The following is a 17,343-nucleotide window of genomic DNA, read 5'->3' as shown; positions in this document are numbered from 1 at the left end:
CAACGCTGATATTGCAAACAGTTTATTTGTAAATGAAAGTGTGCCGATCAGTGGGGGGGGGGGTGGGACAGTTGATGTCTTTGGTCCATTGGGGGCAGTAGAGGTGCGGAGAGGAGGGGAGACAAGAAAAAGGCACTTGAGTTTACAGGCGTCTCAGGAGTTGAAGTGGAAGAGTCACACGACTGCTCAGTTTCATCTCTACGTTTGTACAAACAGTCTGCGCGACGAGGAGAAAGCGATTCCCAAGGAAGAAAATAAAAAGGCATCGAACTGAAGTCTTTGGCCAGAAACTTAAGATGGAATGTCAGAACTAAAAAGAAGGGGCAGCAGCTGGTTAGTAGTTTGTGTTGAAACTAGCAGCGCGTTAATTCAACCTATGGGACGGAACTGTTTTTACCTTCAGCCAAAGAGCTGCTGGGTCAAACTCTAAAGAACTAGCATTCCAGGAATCGATGCTAAGAGAAGGTCAATGTGAGCTCACGGAGTCTGAAAGGCTTAAAGGGAAAACTGTTTTCATTGATCGATAACTTAAGGAAGGATGTCAGTCAGTAACCACGGCAATGGAAAGCTGTAACACGATTCAGACATCAACTGTGCAGGAGCCGTCGTCGCCGACGTGTTAGCGTTGCGTTTGGAATGAAAGGCAGAGTTTGATAATCTGGCAACATGTTGGTGGAACTATTGTGATGCTCACGCAGCCACTCACCCCACGCAGATTCAAGTCGGTTTAATGCGGATTGAACTGAGACTATGGAACCACTGACGCACGCGATGTGAATGGCAAAATCTCAGGAAGGATGTAAACTTGTATTTTATTCTTCATCACTGGGGGCGGGGCCAGTGAGGGTGTGCTGGGGGGGTGAGCAGAGGGGGCTTCCAACCCAGCAGGGTGTCATGGACAGTGAGTTCGCGGGGTCCGCTGCGGCAGCCCATTGTGAGATGTGGAGAAGTGGGCGGGGCCTCTGTAGCCGCTGGAGTGCTGCTGCGACGTCGGCGCTCCGTCGGCGTGGTGGCGGTGGTGGTTGCTGCGTCCGCCGGCGTTTCGCTCATGGCCGCCGCCGTTGAAGCGAGGACCACCAGAGTGGAAGGTTCTGCGGTTGCCCTGGAAAATCTGTGACACGGGAAGTTGGTGCCGGGTGGCCCAGGTCTTCCAGCTGAGCTGTGCGCTTACCTGTTTGGTTGGTGGAGGACGGTTGTCAGTGGCTGCGCTCTGAGAAGAGGGAGGAGCTTCAGGCTGAGTCGGAGCGGCGACAGAAGAAGACGTGGAGCTGCAGCGGGAGCGGTTGGAGTACCCGGTACGAGGGTGGTACACTGAGGCAGCAGGAGACGTTAGTGAAGGGGCTGGTACATGCAGTACACAGTGATCACAGTACTCACCTGATCCAAAACTAGTGATGCTGGACTTCAGAGGTTCCAGGTCGAAGGTGAATCTGACGGCTTTCCCCAAATCCTCGTCGTATTTGCGCTCGCTGACAAAGTGCTGCGAGACAAACGGTTGTGAGTGGTGGGCCTCACCAGACCGACACAACAACAACAGGCCAGTACCTTGATGTCGGCACGCAGCTCCGTCAGCTGCTCCTCCGACATGTTGGCCGACCGATCCGTCAGCCGCCGCAGCTCCTCGGCCCGCTTCTGCCGCGCATCCAGAACCAGCACTGAAACACACACACACGTTCAGCGGGACTGAACTGATCATTCAACAACACGCGCTCCCTCGTGTGGAGGAACAGCGTATTACACCAGTTCAAGTCTTCAACAAGAGCAGAGCAAAGAAACTGTCAGGAAGGCATCACAGGTGCGTCACGTCCCTGAGGACAAACGTTGACTTACTAGCTTCAGCTTTCACTTTGTCCATCTCTGACAGCAGCGTCACTTCTCGATCCATCAGGCTGAAAGAGATGAACGTGGAAGTGAGGGGCAGGAGGAGAGCAGAAGCGGAGCATTCGATTCCTTCCTTCCTGAGGAGCAGGAGCCTGCGACTGTCAGCTCTTCCTACCTGCCTCTGGACTCATCTCACCTCCTCTCCTACTCTTCCACACCTATCCGCCGGCTGCAGTCTGGTTCTCGGGAGGGCTACAGTTTTTCCTGACACTTTCCTGATTCAGCTTTTTAGGTAGAAACAGCACTCATCACTCTGCGAGGCCCGACCTTCTATCACAGGAAGTTCAGTGCATGCGGTCTGAAAAACTAAAGGAGGACTGAGACAGTCAGGCTGCAGTTCATTTCTACCCCACATGAAGGCGCTGTGTCTCTTCAGCGATCTCTAAAGAGTGCCCACTTGACTTCTAAAGGGGCACAGAATGAAGCAGAAGAACGACAGCGGTGACTCACCAGCTCTGCAACTCAGCAAACGTCTGCTTCATCCGCTTGATAGACGTGTCCATCTCCTCCTTGACCACCATCCTGTAGCGGCTCAATGACACGGTGCAGCGCTGCAGGTCCTTCATGGAGCGCTCGATGTTTGGAGCTGGGGAGGCCACACCACTGTCAGTGGAACTTTTCCTTCCAGGCATCAGTTTCACCTGTTTCTCACCTGTCTTTTTGTTAGCTGCACCATGCTGGCTGTTATCAATAGATGGCGCTAGAGAGGAGCTGCTGGGATGTAAATGTCTGTGTCGGGACTTGTTGGTTCTGGGTGGGGGGTGAGTGCGTCCCCCCTGCTGAGAGGAGGGACTGGGCGCTCCGCTTTCTGCTTCTGCTCCTGGGACCACAGACGACAGACAGTCAAACCTCCCTCACCCCATGTGATCCAGACCTCCCTCCACCAGGCTCACCGGGGGTCTCAGATGTCGGTGGTTCAGAGTCCAGCTCGGACGCGTCCAGGGAGGCAGAGTCCAGCTGTTCGCTCAGAGAGTCCAGAGACTCTCCGTCCACCACAGAGCCGTTGGCATGGAAACCATTGGTCTCATCCTTGGCCTCGACCGCCAAGCCAGTCTCCAGGGTCGTGACCTCGGCTGACACCTCTGCCTGAGGCTTGGGCTTCTTTTTCCTCTTGGGCTGCGGGAGAAGAGGTCGGTCAGTAGGTGATGTCATCCTGAACCACATTAACGGTAATAACAGACCCAACATTAGTGACTGTCGCCGACACATGCATTTCAAAAGCAAATTCACCTTAAACCATTGAGTTGAGTGAGTGGGAGCGGGCAACCTTGTGATAAAGTGGAATAATTCACTGCCTTTTTTCCTCTTTCCGCTGTTATCAGTGTCTGTAACTAGAGACTGGTCCTGAACAAAGGGCCAGGAACCCTTCAAACTCAGGCAACTTGCACATAACGGTGGCAGTGAAGGGGTTAACAAGCTCCGCCTGACGACAAAACTCTTCCAAGAGCTGTGTTTGAAACTCCCAAGCTCAAATATAATGGATGAACTTGGGCAGGACACCAACACTTATTAAAAGATTCAAATGCGGCAGAACTCACCTTCTTCTTCCCGGTGACGCTCCATTCCTTCAGGATCTCAGCGGCGCTGCCTGGAGGCGACAAGCAAACAGATGACTCAGAAGAATAAAACCACATCAGTCGCAGCTCTGAAGGAAAGGGCCCGGCGAGCAGAGAGGAAGCACCTGGTGCATCGATACACCTGACACGCTGGAGCCTGGCTGCACGTGTTTGAGCTCAGCGCTGACAGACGCACACTTAGCAATAGCTAGCACAGCGGCAGTGGCCATCACGGGCCATTCCGCCGGTGACACTGGTTTTATGTTGTTGTTGTTCCCCAGGAAATACAACTGGTGTGAACATGAGCTGAAGTATCATCATCACAAACTGGATACTGTGCAAGTGTCCCTCTGAGCCAGACGCTGAGCCTGACCCACACTGACTGACTGGCTCAGTAGCCTTGGGAACAACTGCAAATGAGAAGCAACCATCTTTGTTTGGGGCTCGAGGGAGTCGAGCCTCCTGTGAGAGTCAGGTGAGCGTGACCTGGATTAAAGCTCTCCAAGCTCCGGTGACATTACCGGACAATTCAAAGAGTCATTGTCCACAGAAATGCTGCAGAACCGGTTCTGAGTGTGCAGTGAGTGAATGGGTCAGTGGCCGTGACGTCAACGCACCTTCGAGGAAAGCCTGCACCGCCTTGTCGACGCAGTTCTCAAAGTGTTGCAGCACCAGAACGATCTCATTGTTGCTCTTGTTGGGGACTACAGCTCGGACCGCACTGATCTGTGAACACACACACACACATATATCACTCTCCTGACAACACCAAGCATCCCAACTTGAGATTTAAACTCCACTGCCTGAGTGAATTTCCGAGTAACACAGTGAAGCCCAACGCACATCTGGCTCGTCTTGAACAGATTTACCACAAACAGAATTGGCGCTGAGCCTTTAGCATATTTGTGTCGAACGGCAAATATAGTGGGGAAATGATGATGACACAGCAGCCAGAGGAAGGCTCAGGGTTCCACACCATAATGGAACATAGACAACAGTGTCAGTGGAGCTGGGACCATCAGGGACCAACAGTTTTCACACCATCAGGTTGGATGTGGCTGTGAAAGTGGAACACTACCTTCTCCTTCATGCGCTCCGCCGTGCCTCCCTGTGACATCACCATCTTGGAGCGAGTGTCGAACACCACACCGGAAGCTTCTAGAAACACAAAGCGTCTGTTAATTCCACCTCGACAGGTCATTTGCATCACAAAACCAGAGCTGACGTCTTCGTGTGATCCACAAACATGACTCGGCCTTTTCACTTGCACACGCACGGCAGCATGAAAAGGTTTTCTGTCAACACTTGAAACCATCAGAGTCGACCACCGTGATGACCCGCTGTGCCAGCAGGTTCCAGAGCCGATTCAGCTCAGTGAACTTTGTCAGGGTGAACATGAATGAGGAGCTCTTGAGCAACCTGACGTCAGCAGAATTGTGTTCTCAGCTCTGCCAAGTGTTACAGTAAACTCTGACGCTCCATAGGCACAGGCATGTCGGACACGCCTAGGTGTCTATCTATAGAACAGAAAGTCGTCACGAGGAACACGCAGGCATCTCTTCCATTCACAGGAAACATTTCAGGAACTGGGGCTAGGATGTTTGAAGATTCTCAAAATACCTCAAAGGCACCGAAGCTCAGTGAGCTCAGGCTGAGCAGTGCCAGTGGAAACACTCTCGTAATGAGGCTGCTTTGCAGAAATGCAAATTCCTTGACAGTGTGATTGCTGCCATGAGGCTGGCTTCACCTGCACAGGTCGTCACTCCACTCACCTGAACACTTCAGCAAGACAGACTGACTGACTGACTGACAGCCACGTCGCCACTGAACAGCCATCACGCACCGCTGGTCGTCAATGTCACCTAACAACGCCGCGACGTTCACGTCTGCGAGCCCAGACAGTCAAACAGCGCTTTGTCTCTGATGAATGACACCTCAGACAGCTCAACAACTCTGGACTTGAGTGATCAGGAACAAAAGGAAAACAATCAGACTGAAAAACCATCTGAACAAAACGGCCCAACCACCAAACTGACATATGAACAGACGAAATATGAACCAGACTGAAGCTGACGAACAGTTAAATCATCACATAGTTCTCAACTTCAGGAATGAAACACCGGACCAAAACATCAGGAATTTCTTCATCCACTTTTATCCTTTCCAACCTCTGGTGTTGAAGACAGTACAGTCATTTCATGCTACTTCGCTCAGCCAGGTGATGCAAAGAGTCCATGCACCTCAGTGTCTCTTCTCAAATAAAGTTTAGTGAAAAAATTAGCAATTAAATATCTGACCTCACTGACAGAGATAAAACTAGCATAAAGATGAAAGTCTGAAAGCAGGGGCTGTGAATGAAGTACTTCCTCCTGTCTAAAACCATGTTGGGAAGGCTGGAGTTTACAGAGAATCCTGATAAAAGGACTGGTGAGCCCCCACTTCCATGACTGAAGATGAGAGATGTAACACCTCTCTCTTCTGCTTCTGGCTCCATCACCCTCGCAGCTGCGGCTGAGAAAACGGAAGAATGAAAACTATGTCGACCTCGACATGCAGAAGCCATGACATCATGTTTCCGCTCCAGTCAGAGCACAGCCGTGTGACTGAAGGAGCACACGTCAGTGCAGAGGGGAGGAATCCCCAGCATCTGCTGTCATTGGTGTTTTAGAAGGAAATGGTTCATTTCATTGTCCAAAACAGATGACAGCAGGATTGTTTCACTGCTTCATGGTGTCAATCAGGACCAGTTTGGTGAACATGAGCAAAGACACACTTTCACTTATGGATTTACAGTTTGGAGCCAAAAACAACTTCCTCGCGCTCTCCCCACAGTCTGCTTGGAATTTAAGCCCACGGAACGTTAGTTCAGAGCCAGTAACAAGCAGTGAGCAGATATGAACATGTGTACATGAGGACAGTCCAAAGTTGCAATAAACACCGTCAAGACTGGATTTTGTTCTGATGACCGATGACTGACACCAGGACAATCATTGGACAGCATGGGTGGATTCGTGACCTTTGCCTGGTTTTATCAGCCTGAAGAGCCAAAACAAGCTATTTCAGGGGCCTGCGACCGTGTTTCGCAACACAGTCACTGTAAAACAAGGTAAAATAGTCAACAGTTAGTAAGCCCATCAAGATAGAAGGTTGATGGTCTCTGTCAGCCAGTGGACTGGAGTCAAGGGGATTAGGATTTACAGTGGATCTGTACCTGATGACTAACTACGGATTAGACCAGACAGGAGGAGATCCCATCTAGATAGCTCCAAAACATTTCCAACAACAATGTTGTCCATGACACAGACAGTGTGTGGTAGACTCCAGGGTGAGTATGAGCAATGAAACAAGCACTGACCTTTGCGGCTGTTCTTCTTCGCCATGTTGCCACCTCGATCAAACGACGCCACGGACGGTGGAGAGATCCTCTATTCTTTATCTCTCTTAGGTCGACGACACAGGCGAGGGTTAAACAGGTGCAGTGCTTTGGAAGAATGAAGGTTGAAATTCTTCACCCGGTCAGAGCTGAGGAGAAGCGGTAGTCTTTCAGTATAAAGACGATCCACCACAAGCAAGAATTCAGTCGACAACATACATGTTCAGGAAAGCAGATTCATTCTGACAAAGACACTCTGCCTGGAGCTTGAAGCTTAACCTTGTTGGTTATGAACCAAACAAGAGTTAAAAACTGCAACTGTACGCGCTTTCTACACCAAAAAGCGCTACAGTTTTGCTCAATTCATCAGAGGATGAAGAGGATTCCGCGTGAGCCTGCAACTCAAATTCAGCTCCCACAGGTGACACAGTCGCCTATTCTCCCAGAACACAAAGTCAAAAGGCTCACAAGTCTCTCTAGACTCCAGCCCCTCCCTCTCAGCTCTGCTTCTGATCAGATTTTAACAGAAACGAAACCGAGCTGAGTGAGGCCACACCCCCGGATGTGGATGGATCACAGGAGCACTCCAGGATCTCAGTTGTTTGACAAAAGGGCGGTAGGAGCCCATGTCGACTGACGGGCGACAAGTGCCCGGTCGGTGTCACGAAGATCAAACCATGAACAATGTGTGGCACTGACACCCGCCGGTTCAACGCCAGCGATTAAACATGCACCAACATCAGTGCGACTGGACCAACAGTCTAAAACAAACCCAAGGATCAGGAACGTCAGCAGCATGTCAGCGATGTTTAAGTTGAGACTCTCGTCTAAGTTAGCGCTGAAGTTGGCTGTGAACTTCACTGCTGAACTAGCAATATCACCGTCCAAACAAACGATACTAAGCAAACAATTCAACTACTGACCCATTTCTGCCTGAATTGATTTACATTAACACTTCCTCGGGGACTCTCTCCCAACACACATCGGCGACTGTCAATAGTTCCCATCATACATTCTTATGATCAGACATATTCACTTAAATTTAGTCAGTCACAAGAACTGTTGCCGATCAGTTCTGACTTTGTTAACAATGAATGGTGGCCAAGTGCTTACAAATCAAATGAGCCTCATCTGGACTTTGATAAAACACAGTGGGATCAATGCGCCACCTCAGCAGTATTTAGAGCCAGAGTGATTTGAGGCCAACTCACAAGCCCGAGGGGGTTAAACTAGGTTTCCAGGTGGACACTCCAAGTTCATTGTTTGTCATTGTCAACATCAATGTCCACAGATATATGTTCAGTTAAGTGCCCAAGACTGAACAGAAGTTCCAGTTGAAACAGCAACTGTGGTGTCAGCTGCGATCACGCCAGTGAATGTTTCACCTTCGTGGATCTATAAAGAGTTATCAGGCTTTATCTCATCTAATTTTATGATGGTGACGACAGCACTTGTCAATAAGTAATCATCTATACATTATAGCGTTGCTTAAGTTAAAAACATACCTAGCTGTGGAAATACTTGTAGACAGATCTAACAAAAATAAATAAACTGTCTACCTCTATTTCTTCATGCCACGATTAATTTCAGTCATAACTATAACAGTATAGAAAATGAATTACATGTCATAGTAATATAACTATAACGTGCAAGTTCAGTCACCATGGTTACACCGGGGTTAGGATCAAGAAACACAGCAGATGACTTGGTTTCTGGAACAGTCAGGGAGAATGCAGGATCACCATTATTGCACACAATACGCTGAGTTCTCATATTCCTCTGGAGAAAGGAGGCTCCAGTTAGCTCGTCACCTTTGTTTAGCGCAGCCCCCGAAGGTTTTTCTCAACTATCCCTGCACAGTTCCGCCTATTTCTCGTCGTTAGACGCAATAACGGGCAGCAAGATCCAGAACCTTTGCTTTCTTCTTTCATCAGGCGTCGATGTCGGCAGCGGAGGATGCTAGCGGGGAAGCTAGCTCGATTCTCTGACATGGAAAAGGTCCGCAATAGTGATGTGGAGCAAGCAGCTCAGGCAGTCGACACAGACAAAAAATAAAACACGTACTTTGCTCGGTCCTGGAAGCCAAGGAGAGGCAGATATTCGCCGGAGAGCAGAGGTTGATGTGCGGGTGTGAGCAGCTCGGAGCTCCGCCGCCTTCAGTGCCAACAAGTCGGCTGCTGTATTTTCCTGAGCAGGCTCCAGCCGGGTTGCCAGGTCCTGGAAAGAGAAAATCCCCCCTTTTAATGTACCACCAACCAGGTGACCCTGAGTCACCACTAACTCTTTTTGGATTTATTACAAGCGCCTGAACCTGATGTCACCTGGTTTTTCCTTTTATAGTTTACATTTCTAAAACATAGTTTTTTCATCTGCCATTAATTCTGATCACCATTGAAAGATGATGAATTTTCAACATTTCATTTGTTGATGGTTTTAAGGAGTAACATTTCCATGTATAGTCCGACTTGTCCTTCCACTAACCAGCTATGTTTCCCAAACAGAGAGAGATGATACATCCAGTGAGCACAACCACATCACCACTGCAAAGATGCGTTTCCTTTTGGTAAGAGCCAGAGCACAAGATTAGAGAAGGATAAAATAAGCTATTTAATAGATAAACAAACAAGGGAAACAAGAGACACAAAATAAACTGAGAATTCAGAGCATCATTTCTAACTCCTCTATTGTGTCCAGAACATCCTTATATATTCATTTGAAATAATATTGTAACTACTGGACAAGAAAAGATGTAAACACTACAATCTCTCCATCAGGTCCCGGGTCTGGCCCGGGGCTTCCTCCCAGGTCCACAGCTCTCCCGGATGACTGAGCTTTAAGAGAAGACCCAGTCAGTGTGAAGAGAAAACTCCACCGATCTCTGTCCATCTCAGGTTATATATCAAGTACAATTCATCCTGCAACCCACAGTGACCCACGGCGACACTTTCCACTCTATTTCTTACTGAAATACAGGGACAATATACCACTGAAGCTGCTGACGTGATATGGATGTATTGACCTTCAATAAAAAGGGGCATTTAACAACCAAACCAATAGCATGTTACATTAGGGATTAAAATAGATGAGATGAAATGGAAAAGTTGATGGCCTAAATATTTTTAAATGACGTAACTGGTGTGAATGTGGACGCCGACAGCGATTCCACTTCAGCATCTTCTCCAACCTGGCAACCTCGAATCCACGTCGTCATTTCCGAGGTCGAAGAAAAAAGAGGCTCGTTTGTTTTGTTCACTCGTTCATCTGCACCGCCCCTCGGAACAAACGCACTCATCGCTCTATACGCACTCGCCCTTGTCTGTCACGGACTTACTATAAACATCTGGGTCGGAACCGAACCGCTGACCTAGACTTGAGCGAGTGTGCGGACCGAACCAAGATGGCGACCCCGTATGTAACGGACGAGTCCGGTGAGTCATGTGTCTCACTAGTGTCTCCATGGAAACCTCGATAAGTTTTAAATCATATACAAGCCTCACACAAACAAAGTGCAGTTTTATTGAAATCTACTGGATGGATTTGTTCAATCGCTTGCTGCTTAGCCACTGTATTAGCTGTTGAAGCTAGTTAGCATGTAGCATCGTCATTCATATTAGCTTTGCGACATCGTACCGATGATATGAGGATCAAATACAGAGTTAGGTCAGATATATCTACCATTTAAACCACGCTGGACATCTGAGAAGACGATGTATTGGCATTGAAAGCTCTAAGCTCCAGAATGATGCCTGATCCTGTTAGTAGTGGAGAGGTGTCAGTGTATTTGGGTTTTGTTCCAAAGTGAGGGGAGGTGACTGTCTTTTCTTTTATTTATTCAAAGATTCTATGCCAAGTGTTTGCTAAGAGCATGAACTATGGGTCATCACCAGGACAGTTCAACATGACAGTTAGGTCAACACTTGGCGGTGGTCTCGTCCCGCAGTTAAAAACATCAATACATCTGGTCAGGATGTTGAATGTCAAAGTGTTCATGACATTTTGGATTACGTGTGTGAGTACTAAATGAGCAGATGTGCTGGAAACAGAGAAAGGGGTTTGCTGACATTTCGTCTCTATGATCGTCCAGGCAAATTCATCGCAGCCACCCAGAGGCCTGATGGGAGCTGGAGGAAGCCGCGGCGCGTGAAGGAAGGCTACGTGCCACAGGAAGAAGTTCCAGTGTAAGATGTGTTGACTTTTATGTATAGCTTGTACTTGCGCTCACATTCAGGCTCAACACTCCTGGCTGCCATGCAAGGGTTCATTGATCGAGCACCAAGATTAATAATGTCACTGTGGCTGGGTCATTTGTAAAGGTGCTTGGAGGTGTGGCAGTCCCCAGGTCCAGGTGAGATAGACCTGACCTGTTCGTGGTGGAGCACTACACCAAACTAAAGAATACCCGAGTGGTTTGACTGATGCTGTTGTCCGCTGTTCATGTGGGGAGCAGTGGATTGGAATGTTGAGGCTGTTGGAAGGTGATGACTGGGATCGCCTTCCTTTGTAATGAATCTTTATGTTGTCCATCTCAGCTACGAGAACAAATATGTGAAGTTCTTCAAGAGCAAACCGGATCTGCCCCCGGGCATGAGCGAGCCAGCTGCTTCCGCGGCGCAGCAGAAGATCCCAGGCTGCAGTGACGACTCCTCTGGACTGTCCAAGTCTGCCAAACGCAACATGAAGCGCAAAGAGAAGCGCAAGCAGCAGCAGCAGAGTGGTGACGTCGGGGAGGTGACCAACGCCATCGAGGCAGTTGCCATTTCTGAGCCGGTGGTGGCTCCTGACGCACTAGAGAGCAGCGACGCTGACAAAGTGAAGAAGATCAAGAATGTCAAGAAGAAGCTGCGGCAGGTGGAGGAGCTGCAGCAGAAGATCGACTCCGGAGAGATAAAGACGCCGTCAAAAGAGCAGCTGGAGAAAGTGGGACGGGCCGAGACTCTGCGGGCAGAGCTGTTGCAACTGGAGAGGGAATCCTGAGCCCAGAAATGACCGGTCTGACGGACACTCGGTCTTAAGACTTTGGAGACACTTTGACCAGAAGTCTGCAGATGAACTGACATTTGGACCTCACATGCGCTTCAGTCGTCACGGTGATGACTTCATTTTAAAGACTCTGGCGGAACAGCCACACACGTCTGACCTCTCCAGAAGATCTCATTTTATATGTACAAACTGTGTTTTGTTTATAAGAAATAAATTCTCCTTTTTAAAGACTGTTTTCTTTGCTGACAGTATTTTCATACCCACTTTTTCTTTTTTACTTTAGCTTATCTTTAAAGAGTGTGTTGGCTAGGTGTCTTCCTAATCTCGACAGGTTTAATTTTACATTGCAGTCTTAGTTTTAGAGATGAAAGTGCGTTATTTTTTTTTCTCCTCAAATACAAGTAGCTAGTGTTTTTCTGACTTGTGCCTTGTTCCACTTCAGCAGTGGTCAGTACCTGACACAATGGATCAGATCAAAAAGTAAAGTATGAGTCAGGGAAAAGGGAATGTGTAGCTTTATTATAGTATATTACAAAGTCATAATACGCCTGCATGTAAGTTCATATTTTGCACAGATGGCAAGAAAATTGTCGTTTGATGCAACTTTTCTCCACCAGAGGGAGATCGAGTACAGCCTGTCTGTACTTTGATATAAAGCACATCAGTTCTTCCTTTAGTTCACACTCACTCCCCAGGTACATAACATTAGATCATGTAGGTGACTTGTCAACGAGATAGCAAACTGTTTTGTGGCTCATTTGGTGATGGTGGCTGCTGCTTTCAGGCAGTGAAACGTGGGGAGCAGGCGAGGGGAGCTGTGGATCGGGTATCAAAGTCCATGAGCGCGCGGGTGCTGCTGCTGCTGCAGGAAGAGCCCGTCCCACTCTGATGCTCCTGCAGAATCCTCAGGTAACTCTGAGTGAGAAACACTGAGTCAGAGTCAAGGCCCCATGAAGTCAGAGATCATGTGACTGCAGGTACAGTCCTGAGCACCAGACACTCTCAGTGTTTGTTGAAGACTGACCGGGGCCAGGACGTCTCCTGTGTAGCGTTGCAGTGGAGCAGGACGCTGGTGCTGCTGACGTCGTCGCCTTGACTCCACATTCTTCGCTTTCTTCATGCGCCTTTTCTTCAAAACTGGAGGAAGGAATAAATCAAGGAAACATCTCCACATCATCATCATCATCGGCCCTCACCCTCTGCGTGTCCTGTTTCCCCGGCAGTGAGGGTCCACTGTACCACCGCACCAATCAGAGCCAACCCTGGAATACAACCTGCGACTGCCCAGTGGAACCAGCAGAGGCGCTGCTGAGCGATCAAGCCATAGACATCCGACACCTGCCCAGGTAGAGAGAGCGCCCCCACCAGGTATTCCACACACAGCACAGCAGCCGTTGCTCCCAGCACTGACGTGTAAATGACGACAAAAAGCTTCTGCCACAGCAGCGCGACTACAGCTGTGACGACGCTGGTCGCCATGACAACACCGAGCAGAGCCCAGTCCGGGTTCAGGCTCCAAAAGCGACCCAGGACCACAAGGACGAAGGTGGCGAGCAAGGTGCCCAGCTGGAGGCCGCTGAGAAGGAGGCCCAGGGGAGAGATCAGCAGGGAGCTCAGCCCACAGAGCAGTGCCATGCCCAGTCCGAAGCAGGCCTGGGTCTGTGGGCCCAGCTGCTCCCACAGCACTGGCTCTCGGCAGAAGAAAACCAGGGTGGCCTCTGATCCAAACATGCACCCAGAGAGGAACAGAACCATCCGGGAACATCGATGACCTGAAGGGTCAGAAGGAAAACTCATGTTGGAAGAGAAGTTTTTACATGAGATTAGATTAGATTAGATTAGATGTCCTGTATTAGTGCCAGTGGGGAAGTCAACAATGCACTTGTAGCATATAAACCTTTTTTATTTTACCAACTGACTTTTGTGTTCATAACTGCAACAAGTGAAGCGTGTGACAGTGAGGTTGTTTGAGATGATAAGAGGAAACTGTTGAACCTCAGACACCTCCCACTGTGGCCACATCATCCAGCGACCACAATGGGGTCAGGATGCGACCTGTCTGATCACAGATACGCACCCAAGAAGCAGGAGACCAGGCTGAAGAGCAGACACACACAGCCGATGGCGGTCGGAAACACCTCCGGCTTCACGGCTGGTTTGCAGAAGTCCGCTGTCCCGTTCGCCAACGTCATCATGAGTCAGATTGGGCTTGTGTTGACCTTGACGGCGTCCCGCACGGGCTGACGGCAGCAAGTGCCTGATCCAACAAGTGCGAACCTGTGACCAGAAGTGCAGAGTCATCACGAGGCTGATACACACAAAACTCAAAAGGAGACCAAGACACCGATGCATGTCAGAGGTCTCTTTCTGCGTGGCGTTCTGACAGAGCCGCTCTGCAGCATGTAGCAGATGGAGATTCAACAGGTGAGACAGAATCTGGTTTCACCTTCACTGTCACACAGACAGATCCTCACTACCATCCTGCAACACCTGAAGAGTGCTCGCTCGTGCAACAGCTTCACCTGTTGCACCCTGTCTGCACACGCACACACCAACACACGCTGAGTCAGTCAGAACACAGTCTGATCTAATGTAATCTAATCTAATCTAATCTAACACTCTCAGTGGACACAGATGACCATAAGCAAAACGAATCCCAATAGCAAGAAGGAAGGAAGTGATCGCACCTGCAGCGACTCATGTCCTCTCTGTGTCTCTCTGGTCCCAGTTCCTGAGCTCATGTGAGAACCGGACCATCTGTCCCGGCCACACCATCTGTCTCGATCAGGCCCTGTTACCCATGATCCTCTCTGAGACTTTGCCAGTTCAGCTTAAGTCTGTCAGCAGCTTCTCTATCAGGTGTTTTCTCCTGCACCTCTCACAAGAATCATCAGAGTCAGACCACCCATGGAGGAGGAACTGGGTAACAAAAAAGCATGACAAACATGCACCAGGCAGAAGATAGTGGGGAAAGAAGATGCAAACAGCGTCGAGACTGAGGAGGAACACGTTTGTGAACTTGTTGGATGTTCTTTATTCCTAAGATGATCACATGCAGTCACCAGCTCCAGGCGACAACGTTAATAAACTTGCGTCACAACATGAACGGACTCCACTTGCTCTTGACTCCGCCCTCCCCGTGGCTTCACAAAGGCCAGCCTCTTCCTCTCCTGCTCCCTGAAGAAGGAGGCAGAGATCTTCCATCGCAGTCGTGCGGCGAAAACCTCCGCAAAAACCAGCAGGTAGCTGAGCAGCACCAGCGCTCCCAGCAGGACAGTCACAGCCATGTTCGGGGCTGAGGGTTTCTCATCACAGAGGGAACGTTCTGGATTGAAGTTCCAGCGGTATTCATGCTGGAAGTTGGCCAACTCTCGAGCCCGGCAGGAGTGAGGGGTGATGCAGGCGGCAGGCAGGAACCAGTGCACCTGAGACGAGAGGAGTGGCATGGTTACCATGGACACACAAACAAATTCTCTCTACAGCATCATTCATCTTACCTTATAATCCACTGAGATGACTGCAGAAGTCGGAGGAAAGTCCAGTAGCCATGGCAACATCGTCTCGACTATGTGATAGACCACGTAATCCAGCGCCACGACCGAAGTTATAGCCAAGAAGTACAATGTCACGACGAGCAGTGATATGAAACAGGAACCAAACTCCTCTCTGGTTATCCTCCTCCTCCTCATCAACTTCTGCTGCTGAAGAGCAAACTGAACCGATGTCAGGTAGGACTTCAGGTAGCGAGCGGATTCTACGATAATAAAGGCAACAAAGACTGCACCGAGAATCCGGTATGACACCAGTTTCACATCCTTGATCATGTCCCGGGTGGGTGAGAAGTCCAGGTCTATCTGACGAATCATATGCACAAAGTAACTTTTCACGGCAGAGACGTTGACGTGCGTGATGTGATCGAATCTCCTCAAGGTTGAGACAATTCCGAAGTCTTCCACCTTTACCTTGATCATTTCCTCCACCAGGTCTCGCTTGGCAACATTTAGATGTTCAGAGGAGTTCAGCAAATTCTGGGCAAATGCCTCAGCTGTGCACCTGAGCAACCTGACAACCACGCCCACGTTTCCTGTGATGTTTGGGACGACGTTCAACATCAAGAGCATGACGGACGCTGACAAGACCACCTTTCGTCCTTGCTTGGTGCTTACGGTGGGCAGCATGAGGGTCAGCAGGCAGCGCAGCGGGTGGCTGAGGAACGTGGCTAGGAACATGAGCACGCTGTAGATGCAGGCCGTCTGGGTCGAGGTCACGCCATCGTAGCCCAGGGTCTTGGCCAGCCAGTGGTGGAGAAGAGCACCAGTGACAATAGAGAGGGCCAAACATAGAGACACAAGTGTGAGCACGTCCTGGCCAGCGAGGGATGGAGATGAGAAGACGTCCCACAAGTGCTGCAGCAGTCTGGTCAGGCTGGCAAAACAGAGCCCATACATGGACCTGAGGACGGCAGGTGCATTGGATTGTTGAGACAGAAAAGCCTTTCTCAATGTTCGCACCTCACAATTTCCGAAGAATATAAATACATAAAAGATATTGAATACAGAAATATATCAGGTGACCCATTAAAACAGCATTATTTTGACAAACTCACTTTGAAAAACTCTTTATTTATTTTTATTATTTATATTCTTATATATTTATTTGGAGTTTTTTAAAGTACAAGACGGCTGGATCCAAAACAGGTTTATTCTTACCTCAGCCGAGCAGCAACCGAGTCAAACCTCATCCTCACACTGCAACACAAATGACTGTGAAGAGCTCAGCCAAACGACTGAAAAGAGGAACGATGGACACTCATGGTCACGTTCCTGTGTCATGACGCAGACCAACCAAGCCACAGATCCGCTGACACACATGTGACTCTGGGCCATGGATATGTGCTATTTTTATTTCATCATTTTCGTCAGTGCTGTTGTCATCACTAGTGTCTCAGATCACTTCCATTATGACCACTGCTAATCATTTGTTTGTAAACAGAATAAGGTCCTTCAATAAAACTCTCAGGGTTGGTGGGAGACCAGCAGCTGTTCTGCTCTGACAAAACAAAACAGCAATGGCACTTTCATGGCTACAGCCGTGTTGCAGGTTTCCCCCTTCATCCTTGCTGCTTCTGGCCTCTTCTTCGTGTCTCCAGTCTGTGGGAGTAGTAGGTGCTCAGTGGCACTACTGCCACCTGTTGTGTGCTTGATCTCATGGCACTGACATGAATTGTGTAGCTAAGGCGATAATACTGAGTGAATGAGAGTCTCAGCAGGAGTGTGTGTCTCATTGTTGGTATTCTGTTATTTGAGTTGCCACCATCCTCACAGATGCATGCTGGCGCCTCCAGTGATGTAGTTGTTCAAACAAGCAGATTCTAAAAGCGAAAGTAACAGCTCTGGATCGGTGGTAATACCCGGTCTTCATATTACTTCCTGTCAGATGCGCTCGGTTGACACCTATAGCAGAAAGGCACCGTTCTCTGGTCGTGGTTTCCTGCTCTCAGTGTCTCTCTCTTTGTCACCTTTTCTTTGAAATGCTTGACTTCTTCTGCTTCCT

The 17,343-nt window shown here is 49.1% G+C and overlaps 4 protein-coding genes across 5 annotated transcripts; 1 reads left to right on the top strand and 3 right to left on the bottom strand.

Moving 5' to 3' along the window:
* Position 1: 1 nt before the first annotated feature.
* spats2 (spermatogenesis associated serine rich 2) lies at positions 2-9,027 on the bottom strand. Its single transcript, XM_053848960.1, has 13 exons — positions 8,875-9,027; positions 6,793-6,959; positions 4,516-4,595; positions 4,055-4,163; positions 3,420-3,469; positions 2,775-2,997; positions 2,534-2,701; positions 2,332-2,467; positions 1,831-1,889; positions 1,546-1,655; positions 1,378-1,480; positions 1,172-1,311; positions 2-1,111 (listed from the first exon to the last, which is right to left on the bottom strand). Exons 2-13 carry the CDS (start codon positions 6,815-6,817, stop codon positions 893-895), a joined length of 1,422 nt encoding a protein of 473 aa, XP_053704935.1. The 5' UTR covers positions 6,818-6,959; positions 8,875-9,027; the 3' UTR covers positions 2-892.
* A 994-nt stretch (positions 9,028-10,021) lies between these two features.
* On the top strand, positions 10,022-12,013 carry pym1 (PYM homolog 1, exon junction complex associated factor). The gene is made up of 3 exons (XM_053849018.1): positions 10,022-10,238; positions 10,895-10,988; positions 11,340-12,013. Exons 1-3 carry the CDS (start codon positions 10,208-10,210, stop codon positions 11,782-11,784), a joined length of 570 nt encoding a protein of 189 aa, XP_053704993.1. The 5' UTR covers positions 10,022-10,207; the 3' UTR covers positions 11,785-12,013.
* A 297-nt stretch (positions 12,014-12,310) lies between these two features.
* Positions 12,311-14,590, bottom strand: LOC128749404 (transmembrane protein 198-like). 2 transcript variants are annotated; one of them, XM_053848992.1, is made up of 5 exons: positions 14,478-14,590; positions 13,868-14,067; positions 12,987-13,562; positions 12,815-12,927; positions 12,311-12,705 (listed from the first exon to the last, which is right to left on the bottom strand). In XM_053848992.1, exons 2-5 carry the CDS (start codon positions 13,983-13,985, stop codon positions 12,571-12,573), a joined length of 942 nt encoding a protein of 313 aa, XP_053704967.1. In that variant the 5' UTR covers positions 13,986-14,067; positions 14,478-14,590; the 3' UTR covers positions 12,311-12,570. The 2 variants fall into 2 exon arrangements, with proteins under 2 accessions (XP_053704967.1, XP_053704968.1); XM_053848993.1 differs by having other exon boundaries at positions 13,868-14,183; positions 14,478-14,511.
* Positions 14,591-14,864: 274 nt separating this feature from the next.
* Positions 14,865-16,562, bottom strand: ocstamp (osteoclast stimulatory transmembrane protein). Its single transcript, XM_053848973.1, has 3 exons — positions 16,500-16,562; positions 15,288-16,242; positions 14,865-15,215 (listed from the first exon to the last, which is right to left on the bottom strand). Exons 1-3 carry the CDS (start codon positions 16,529-16,531, stop codon positions 14,871-14,873), a joined length of 1,332 nt encoding a protein of 443 aa, XP_053704948.1. The 5' UTR covers positions 16,532-16,562; the 3' UTR covers positions 14,865-14,870.
* Between the last annotated feature and the right edge of the window lie 781 nt (positions 16,563-17,343).

Source organism: Synchiropus splendidus, chromosome 18 (genome assembly GCF_027744825.2).
Source record: "Synchiropus splendidus isolate RoL2022-P1 chromosome 18, RoL_Sspl_1.0, whole genome shotgun sequence".
Classification (NCBI taxonomy): domain Eukaryota; kingdom Metazoa; phylum Chordata; class Actinopteri; order Syngnathiformes; family Callionymidae; genus Synchiropus; species Synchiropus splendidus.
The sequence above is the reverse complement of the archived record's forward strand: the minus strand, read 5'-3'. Positions and strand labels throughout refer to the sequence as shown.

Coding starts and splice junctions, on each gene's coding strand:
- pym1 (XM_053849018.1), top strand. CDS start 10,208: ATGGCGACCCCGTATGTAACGGACGAGTCCG. Junction 10,239..10,894: donor GTATGTAACGGACGAGTCCG/GTGAGTCATGTG, acceptor ATGATCGTCCAG/GCAAATTCATCGCAGCCACC. Junction 10,989..11,339: donor CCACAGGAAGAAGTTCCAGT/GTAAGATGTGTT, acceptor TGTCCATCTCAG/CTACGAGAACAAATATGTGA.
- LOC128749404 (XM_053848992.1), bottom strand. CDS start 13,985: ATGATGACGTTGGCGAACGGGACAGCGGACTTCTGCAAACCAGCCGTG. Junction 12,928..12,986: donor GGAAACAGGACACGCAGAGG/GTGAGGGCCGAT, acceptor TCCTTCCTCCAG/TTTTGAAGAAAAGGCGCATG. Junction 12,706..12,814: donor CAGGAGACGTCCTGGCCCCG/GTCAGTCTTCAA, acceptor TTTCTCACTCAG/AGTTACCTGAGGATTCTGCA.
- spats2 (XM_053848960.1), bottom strand. CDS start 6,817: ATGGCGAAGAAGAACAGCCGCAAAG. Junction 4,164..4,515: donor CGGAGCGCATGAAGGAGAAG/GTAGTGTTCCAC, acceptor GTGTGTTCACAG/ATCAGTGCGGTCCGAGCTGT. Junction 1,656..1,830: donor CAAAGTGAAAGCTGAAGCTA/GTAAGTCAACGT, acceptor TGTGTGTTTCAG/TGCTGGTTCTGGATGCGCGG.
- ocstamp (XM_053848973.1), bottom strand. CDS start 16,531: ATGAGGTTTGACTCGGTTGCTGCTCGGCTGAG. Junction 16,243..16,499: donor TCGGTTGCTGCTCGGCTGAG/GTAAGAATAAAC, acceptor TGCCGTCCTCAG/GTCCATGTATGGGCTCTGTT. Junction 15,216..15,287: donor TCATCTCAGTGGATTATAAG/GTAAGATGAATG, acceptor CTCTCGTCTCAG/GTGCACTGGTTCCTGCCTGC.